The sequence below is a fragment of the Arachis hypogaea genome, chromosome 9 (genome assembly GCF_003086295.3).
Source record: "Arachis hypogaea cultivar Tifrunner chromosome 9, arahy.Tifrunner.gnm2.J5K5, whole genome shotgun sequence".
NCBI classification, from domain to species: Eukaryota; Viridiplantae; Streptophyta; class Magnoliopsida; order Fabales; family Fabaceae; genus Arachis; species Arachis hypogaea.
In genome coordinates, this window is record NC_092044.1 from 110,914,610 (window position 1) to 110,923,832 (window position 9,223).

Genomic DNA, 9,223 nt, shown 5'->3' on the forward strand with positions numbered 1-9,223 from the left:
TAAATCATATAATTCTTACATTAGTATTAAATAAAAATAAAAATATTTTAAAATCTAATACATAGAGTGAAGAATTATATAAAAATATTCCAAATAAAAAAATTAAATTCTATTTTATTAGTATATTAAAATTATACTAAACTATAAAGTTCAATTTTAAATAAAAATAAATTATTTTTTTAAATAAAATAAAATTCTTTTTTCCAAACAAGTTCTAGGATGAAAAGTAAAAAGCAAAATAATGCGTAATGGTCGTATTGGAGACGTTAAGGATCTGTATGATAGCAGCAGATACCGAGACTGAGCGCGACAAATGCTCCGCGCCCGATCTTCAAAGCAACCCTCTCGTTGCCCTCTGCAATTTTCACTCATTCCATTCCATTCCATTCCAAACCTTCTTCTTTCGATCATGCAAGCGCCAACCCAGAAGGACTAGACACACAAACAGGGAATATATTGTTTTCCCAAATCGAAAGATTCGATTTTTAGCGTGCAACCAATAATGGGGTCTGCTAAAACTAAAAGATCGTCTACTTCTCGAAGAACTAACATTTCAAACTCAGGCACGTTCTTTTATTCCATTTTAATTTCAATTAGTATTTTCATGTATACTTTCATTCTCTACGTTCAAGGTTATATATATTTATTTAATTATTATATTTAAGCACTGTTTTAATCACCGTGTTATATTTATTTAATCTACGTTCAAACTTGTTCCACTCTGGGGTTTGCGTATTTGGTTTTGTAATTTCAGGCTTTTTTTAAAAAAAATATTATTTTTTAATCTGTGAAATTGTTTGTAGTTAGGAATTAGGATTGGGATGGTATAACAATGAAGAATTTTTTGCCAAATTGAATGGTGATGTATGATGCTTTGTGGAAGAGGGCTTTAGTAAAGTTTTTCACGGTATTTTGGAAAACATCAAATTTTAGTGATTTGTTATTTTGGGGGGTCTTTGTCATGTATTGTTATGTGGCAATCCATGCCACACTAAGTTGGCTAACTAGCTGTTTGAAACAACCTGAGATTAACATTTGAAAAGTGAAAACCATCAAATTGATTCTACTTCTCTCTTCTTAGGTGTAAGTTGAGTAAAGGTTTAAATTTGGCATCTGGAATTGGTAGTCATATAGTGACTAGAAATTTTCTGTCTTGCAGGGCATAAACGGAAGCAACAATTGGAGCTAGAAAATTTGACGATAACCACACAACCACTCAGAACTCTAAAATTCTTCACACTTGCTATAATTCAATACCTGAAGAAATCAATATTCTATCTGCTGGAAATAGGTGGATGGCTTGTGCTTTTTGTTTGTGTTATAGGGGCTCTTGCCATGATGCTGATTCCAACTGATGGTTCTCATGAAAAGGTATTTCATTTTTCCCACAGTAATGAATGTAGGTACGAAAAACAGTTTCACTGAAAATAATTCTTCAGATTACTGAGTACCCCAGGATTAGGTATGTGAACCTAGACATTCAATTTTCCAGGCCTTTTGAAATATTCAATAAGCAGTAGAAAGATGTATAACTTGCTTAAGTTTTCATTTTGTGAACATTTTGCCAAATGTGTCCTCCCTTCTTTATTTACCGCGGTCATTCTCCTAAGATGCTATCTTCAAGGCCTCCCCCCAACCATATGCAGTTCTTTTGTTTTCGATTAGCTGCTCCGTTGACATTAACTGTTCATGCTCTTTGTGCAGCATTTGGAGGAACTTATTAATTATTCACGCTTTGTACTGTGGTGGGTAGCCCTTGGAGTTGCATCTTCAATTGGTCTTGGTAAGGAATATAAACTTGCATTCCTGATTGAGTTATTTATGGTTAGTACTTCGTACATGGTTGGTCTTTAGACTGCTGTGTGATCTGAACTTTAGAAAACATTTGCTTACAATAAATATTCTTCATACTTGTAAAGGCTTACCAATCCTTGTTTATATAGCTTCTATCCCCACGAGTTATATATTTGGTCCTGTTATTTTATTTTTCGTTTTTTTCATTTTTTGTTAAGTTTTTGTTGTCATTTTCTTTGTTTCAGGATCTGGTTTGCATACTTTTGTTCTCTACTTAGGTCCACATATAGTATTGTTTACAATCAAAGCAATGCAATGTGGCCGAGTTGATTTGAAAAGTGCCCCATATGATACAATACAATTCAACAGTAGTCCTTCTTGGCTCGATAAAGAATGCTCGGAATTCGGGCGACCATTGTTCAAGGTAGTCGATGATGGTTCACGAGTTCCACTCAGCAGCATTTTGCCTCAAGTTCAGGTGGAGGCTGTTCTATGGGGTATAGGAACAGCTATTGGGGAGCTTCCTCCATACTTTATCTCCAGGGCAGGTATATATGATTAATTTATGTGTCTTATTCTTTCTAGTTTTCAATACATGTACTTGGTGACACCAACAACCTTTCTATTTCTCTATAACTTTCTGCAGTTGGTTTGTCTGATTTAGCATCAGTAATTAGTTATTTTCTTTAGGGATTGGTTTGTATATGAGTCTACTAATCAAATCATTTGAGTAGCACGCTTGTCTGGGAGCAAATTGGATGCCATGGCTGAGTTGGATAGTGAAGATAAAGGATTCATGGCAACTCACTTGAATCGAGCCAAGCGCTGGCTTCTATCGCACACTCAATATTTGAACTTCTTTACAATTTTAGCACTTGCTTCGGTTGGTATCAACTTCATTCTTTATTAATAGCATGAACTTTCCCTTCATTAGATTAGACTTCTTGTGCTTAGAGTTGAGAAAATAAGTTGGTTGTTCCTTTGTTCAATGTGCATATGATACATTCATCATTAACATGTTAAGATGCAATCTTCCAACATCTGAATTTACATCTCAGATTCCAAATCCTCTGTTTGACCTTGCTGGCATTATGTGCGGACAATTTGGCGTTTCGTTTTGGAAATTCTTTCTTGCAACTTTCTTTGGAAAGGCCATTATTAAAACTCACATACAGGTTTGTATAATTATAGAAGAGTGACATCGTTGTGTGTATACAAGCTTTCGATTGACGCTGAATGTTGCGCAGACGGTATTCATCATCGCAATTTGCAATAATCAGCTTCTTAATTGGATAGAAAATGGTGTTGTTGGGGTCCTTGGCCATGTACCTGGTGTTGCTTCTTTCTTGCCTCCTGTGATTGCTAAGCTCCATGCAATTAGAGATAAGTATTTGAAAGAACCCATTCCGGTTTTGCCAAATAGTAAGGTAATCATTATTAATTGATATGTTATATGTTTATCAGTGTTCTGAATTGCTAAATATATTAGTATGGTTTGTATAATCTTCAGGAGAAAAAATGGGACTTGTCCATTGCTTCAATCTGGAACACTGTTGTGTTGCTTATGCTTTTGAACTTCTTTGTCAAGATTGTAAATGCAACTGCACAGAGTTATATGAGGAAACAACAGGAGAGAAAAGAGGCCACAAAAACCAATGGATCTTTCTCAAGAAATTCATACATGCAATAATGCAATGCTGATAATCTGCTAGCATTGCTGAATTATTTTTTGGTGGTACTTTGCAAGCATAAACTCTTGAAGGTTACCAATGGAAACTAGAATCAGATAGGTCTAACTAGGAGCTTATATTTATAGGAATGAAAATACACACTTTAGGCAACAAAAGTTGAAACTTCTCATCTTAGTCAATCTTTTGTTTGGAAACTTGACATTATTTTTGAAATGGCAAATGAAATTATTGCTTATTTTATGAATATTAGACCATTTTTTCATTATATTATATTAGTGTCCATTGTGATAATCAATCATAACACGACAGTCCAGCCAATTGTTTGATAATATAATTTAAATGCTACTTCCTACAATTGTAAATAATTGGAAGCAGTCCAAGTCAGCAAAGCATATCAAAATTTTCGACCATGTGATCTAGATTTTGTTTGATATAAAGTCTACTATAATTTAATTCTAACACAGTATTAAACATCATCATTGTCATACACTTTGGTTTTATTTTATGTGTAGATTAATGACTAATAAGAATCTGCTGGCGGAGATTACTAGCAAAATGAATATATTATCTTTACTCACTTGAAAGATTTTAAAACTTAGCGTATTTCTTGATCACTGTGTTCAATTGAGATGATGCCAAATTATCAAGGCAACTTAACTTAAGACTCTCCATTATTTAATCATAACTGCTCCAATTATTAAACTGCACCTTGGCTTCACCTAAGAGGCTTTATCTTTGTTTCATTTATTTTTATATTTTTTTAGGGGAGCACATACCATGCAATAAGGAAGGCCATATTAATATTAACATAATTTAAAATAGGAGTGCAAGGTGGGCTGATCCAAGCTGCATCATTAAAAATTTAAAATAAAAATATTAAACATCCTTCAGAATCATCATAGTAATATTTATATTGTTATTGGCATGATCCAAGATCTATTGCTTGTCCTTATTATAGGTCCAATACAGAATAATGTTTGCTTTTAAGGCATATAATAATTGTACAGCCATGTCTTACTATTTGTGGTTAGTAATATTAATGTGATGATAATCTTTAATTTAAAATATAATTTACCTAAAAATCTGGAATTCGAGTCTCACTCCTAATTTTAGAGGGAAAAAAAAGCCAGCTTACATCAATATCCAAAAGTAAGATGAATTATTTATGCCCAAATGAACAACCAATATTTTTGTTAATCAAAACATTAAAATATGATAATAACAATATAAAATTTAGCTTCATATTTTACATTTGGAAACTAAGTCAAATTTTATTTGGATTTATTAGTAATTTAATTTTTTTTGAAACTATAAAGTAGGTAACAAAATGTATGATTATAAATGATAGAATAATCAAATGAGCATGGACCCAGAAAATAGAAAGAGAGGAAGAAAAGAAAAGGCACTTACTGAGTGCGAAATGAGAATGGCACCGGTGAGTCAAATGGTGGAGGGTCCTACCACCATGACCACCGCAATCTACCGTCGGCAATCCTTTGCATATGGTGGGGACCACCATTGCTATGGTGGGGCGGCGCATCATTTAATATAGCCCTCCATCTCAGGGCGCTCTAACCTCTCTTTTCTCCATAGACCAAACCTTTTAATTTGCCTGCTCTATGTTTCTTGCCAACTTTTCTTTAATTTCAGGGTTTTTTTATACAGTTTTTGTTAGTTAAAGTCTTAAAAATCTTTTCTTTTTTTTTTTAAATAAAACTCACCAGCTTATTCATTTAATACTGTTTGAATAGTCAAAACAGATAAAACAAATTATGTCTGAATAATTTTCTGGACCACCAATGAATAATACTGTTAAATATTGCTCGGCTAAAATTGGATACAATTAAGTGAAAAAAAAATTACTTGCCGTATTATTATATTTTTATTTAAGTCTCGTCAATAAACATTAGATAAATATTTTTTTCATTATTAATTAGTTAATTTTATATGTTTGGAATAAAGATCTGATTTGTATTAACAAGACAGATAATATAATAAAAAGAAAAACATTATGTATGCATGTGTGTTTGTATAGACATGGAAAGAGGTTGTGGGACCCATATCCCCGGATTTTGTGGTGTTATCTTGTTTAGTAAGTGTCCCAACTCCAAACACTTCACTTGTTTGGTGGTTCCCACCATTTTCTTTTCCATTATTTGTATTTATTCTTTATTCTTTTGGGTTGGGTTGCTGGCTCCTATATTATAAATGCATGAGAGAGAGAGAAAGAGATAGAGAGAGTTTGGTGAGTCCAATAAATAGAGGGAAGGGAAGGGAATGGTTCTGTTCTTTCTCTCTCCCTTCCTCCACTAAGATCCAACTTCCAAGAACTATGGTGATCTGATAATCACTCTCATGGAATTGAAGTAAAGCTGCATCCAATTCAGCTAACTCTCTTCTCCCAATTCATATGTATGTATTGAATTGTTTCTAATCTGGATTATTTTCTTTCCTTCAACCTTCTATTGTTCACCTTCTTAAGTTCTGTTTTTTTTTTTTCTTTTACCTTTGGGGTTTGCATTCAAATTCTCAGCTCAATTTTGGTTGACTAAATGGATGCAATTTCTTTTCATGCTTCAGATGAGGGAAGGCTTTATGGGTCCTTCCATGCCTTTTTATTTTTTTCTAAATTATGGTCGTCCATAATTTATATTTTAAGAATATCATTAAAAAAAAATTGTTGATTAATGTTTTTAAAAAAATTATTATTATTATTCTCTTATCATGATAAAGACATTTGTTAACATTATCAATAATCTTTTTGTTTTTGTAAAAAAGGTAATTTATGAGGAGGAACCCACCACCATTTTCCACCCACTCTACCCTCCCCATGTCATGTGATCTCATCTATGCTTCTCTCTTTCCCCATATACAGTACAATTTTTTTAAACAATGAATTTCAAAAGTTCTAATTCACATGATTGGCTCTAGTGGCACTTGGGTAATTTCCCTCTTATGAGTGGCTATTTTCATTGTCTCACTATCACACACTAAATTAAAGAGCATGCTTAGCTTATTCCACCTTCTCAAGTAATCATAGGGATGATAAATAAATAAATAAAAAATATGTTGATTGATATTTATCTCTAAAAAAAAACATCTCTTTCATTCATTTTCATAGCATTTCTTTTTCACTCAATTTCTTGCTCTGCTTATCCTATTTACTAAGCTTTTGGACATTCATTCACCTGTGCCTAATGTAGACATTGCCTTTGACGTGGATTCACCTCGCACCTTCTAAAGGCAATGGACCCTCCAATTCCAATTAGGCCTCATATCTTTATTATCATTTGTGCCGTGTAGTGAATGGTAAAATGTAATGCAATATAATTTCATGTAATGCAAGAAAAAAATTCACTTTATAATGTGATCCAAGTAATTGCGTTCATTCCAATTTTGCTTTGAAGGTATTTATTTATGGGTATTTATTTATTTTTTTCTTTACCCACCAATCTGATGTTACGTATCACACATGCAATGAACTAAGTGAAAGATGAAGCACGTATGGAGAAAATGTTTATTTAAAAATTGAATAAACAATCCACGTAAGAAAGAGATGAAAGCAAACGGAAACAGTCTCCTAGACTCACCAGATATAGAAATTATATTTTTGTTGAACTATAATTTTTTATACTTCATATTTTGGGGAATGAATCATTTCCGGAGATAGTGACACATGGATGAATATTCAACCCAAATAAATTGATTAATATGGTTAACTTTAGCCTTATACATCTGCATAGTCCAAACAAACTTACACCTCTCATTTTCACAGACGATTCAGATTGTCATACAAGCATATATACATACCTTACCTACCTTACCCGAATTTAGCAATAATACGTTTTTTTAAGGAAGTAGAATTATATGGGTTACGTGCAATTACAGTTTTATGACAGTACAAGTAATATTTTAAAAAAAAAATTAAAAGTATTGGACTATTGGTGATTATGTGCAAAAGGAGAAATGCTTGTGCTAGGTGACTAGGTTGTCTTATCTAATTAGCAACATGGGAAGAAGGGTCAATTCCGAGGCTTGGAAGAAATTTCAAAATGTGAACAGAAAAGAAAAAAGTTGAAGTAGCTTGACTCTTTTCGATCAGTGACCAAAGAGTAGGTTACACTGCTTATGATGCTCACCAAACACATAAATAATGATTATTTATAATAATAATAAAAGAATATATATAGAGAGAGAGAGAGAAAGAGAGAAGAGTTTACTTTAATAAGGAGGTGTTAGAGTGGGGACAGGAAGGTGCGGTAAGTCATAGTTGAAAGTTGATTTTATTTTGTGGTGGCATGAGGCTTATCTTTCTTTCAGCATTCACAAGTGGGTAAAGGGGGGCATGAAGACTTTGCTTATTGCCTTATTCCATTAATTGATTCCTTTCATGGGTCCCTCTCTGAACGGGAAAAGGACACAAAATATTGTCTTTTTCAGTTGATCAAGAGGGAACCAAGTGAAGATCTCTATGCTTTATCTTTGGCCCCTCAAAAAAGAAAAACAGATAAGTGAATAAATGAATATCACTCAAAAAAGGTACCAATCTGAAATTCCCATATAATCATTATAATTTATATTTACACCCCCTACCAAACTTTTTTTAATAGGAAATAAAAAATGCTTTCCTGCCATTTCAGCACTAGAAGGAAGTAGATACTTTTCCCTTTATGAAGATGGGAGAAAGGATATTTAAAAAAGAAATCCATGTCATTCTCACTCATCTCTTTATCTATTTATTTATCTTCATGTCTTGCGAGATGCAAATACAACTGGTCCACGCCACGAGAGTATAGAATTGATGTATTTTATTAATAAAATTATCTCTAAACCAATTCCCATAAGGAGAAAAGATAAAAAGTTATTTTGCCTCTTGTGTAAGCCTTTGTTCATGTATCATAAAGTTGAAGAGGCTAGCTAGAGAAAAGAACCAATGTTAAGGCAGAGAGGGTAAATGTTAGAAGAGGTAGAGCTCTGCTGCAATCAGATGAGTTAGGAACATGTTTGTTACTTTTGTGAAATCAAAAGGGAAGTAGAAAGAGGGCACACACGTGTAACATGTTAGAGACAAGAGCAAATTTTTTCACATCATCACAGGTGGGATGTCTGGGCCCACAATATGTCGCTGCTTGAGTTTGGTTATGAAAGGCCTAAACACTGTGATTGTTCAAGTGGGCCAGGGTGTTGTCTGTAACTAGAGGGGACCCTCCATTAAGGGCAAAACATGGAAAAACAAAATTTTTCCATAATATAAAAGGAAAAAAAAAGCTAGCAAAGTTAGCAATATAGCCCACATTTACCCTACTAGGTACTATCATATACCCATTAACAATAATCAATATGATTATTATTCAAATAAAAGTAGTTATGATACACATAAGCCACGTGTGGAATGCTGACACCATACAGAGAACAACTTGTCTAGTGCATAGCCGTGGTGTTATGAAACTATCTTCACAACATTACCCGGACCACACCACCCTTGCCCACAACCAACCAAAGATTCCAGAAATTAAGAAGCCAGTAATAATTTTGAATACCCTTTCACCCCTTAAGCTCCAAACTATTTATCTAACTCATCTGTTTTCTACACATTGATATTACACTCACCTACAACTAAAACTTCTTGCATTCAATCCAGCGCTGCCACCCAAACTTCATTTTATTTCAATTAGGCGAAAGAATGAAACCAAAGAAACGAAAAGAGGAAGTAAGGAATTAAAGCCGAATCAGGAACA

At 33.4% G+C, this 9,223-nt stretch overlaps 1 protein-coding gene and 1 long non-coding RNA gene across 2 annotated transcripts; both read left to right on the top strand.

Annotated features, from left to right (window-relative positions):
* Positions 1 to 205: 205 nt before the first annotated feature.
* Positions 206 to 3,729, top strand: LOC112711808 (vacuole membrane protein KMS1). The gene is made up of 8 exons (XM_025764530.3): positions 206 to 563; positions 1,160 to 1,371; positions 1,705 to 1,783; positions 2,040 to 2,342; positions 2,529 to 2,677; positions 2,853 to 2,969; positions 3,042 to 3,221; positions 3,305 to 3,729. Exons 1-8 carry the CDS (start codon positions 503 to 505, stop codon positions 3,482 to 3,484), a joined length of 1,281 nt encoding a protein of 426 aa, XP_025620315.1. The 5' UTR covers positions 206 to 502; the 3' UTR covers positions 3,485 to 3,729.
* A 1,939-nt stretch (positions 3,730 to 5,668) lies between these two features.
* LOC112711811 (uncharacterized) lies at positions 5,669 to 6,879 on the top strand. Its single transcript, XR_003157604.2, has 2 exons — positions 5,669 to 5,897; positions 6,689 to 6,879. It is a non-coding gene; the product is annotated as an uncharacterized lncRNA (long non-coding RNA).
* The last annotated feature ends 2,344 nt before the right edge of the window (positions 6,880 to 9,223 follow it).

Bases quoted from the DNA above. Each gene is read 5' to 3' on its own strand.
- LOC112711808 (XM_025764530.3), top strand. From the start codon at position 503: ATGGGGTCTGCTAAAACTAAAAGATCGTCTACTTCTCGAAGAACTAAC. The intron at 564-1,159 runs GCACGTTCTTTT...TCTGTCTTGCAG, and splicing joins AACTAACATTTCAAACTCAG to GGCATAAACGGAAGCAACAA. The intron at 2,678-2,852 runs GTTGGTATCAAC...TTTACATCTCAG, and splicing joins CAATTTTAGCACTTGCTTCG to ATTCCAAATCCTCTGTTTGA.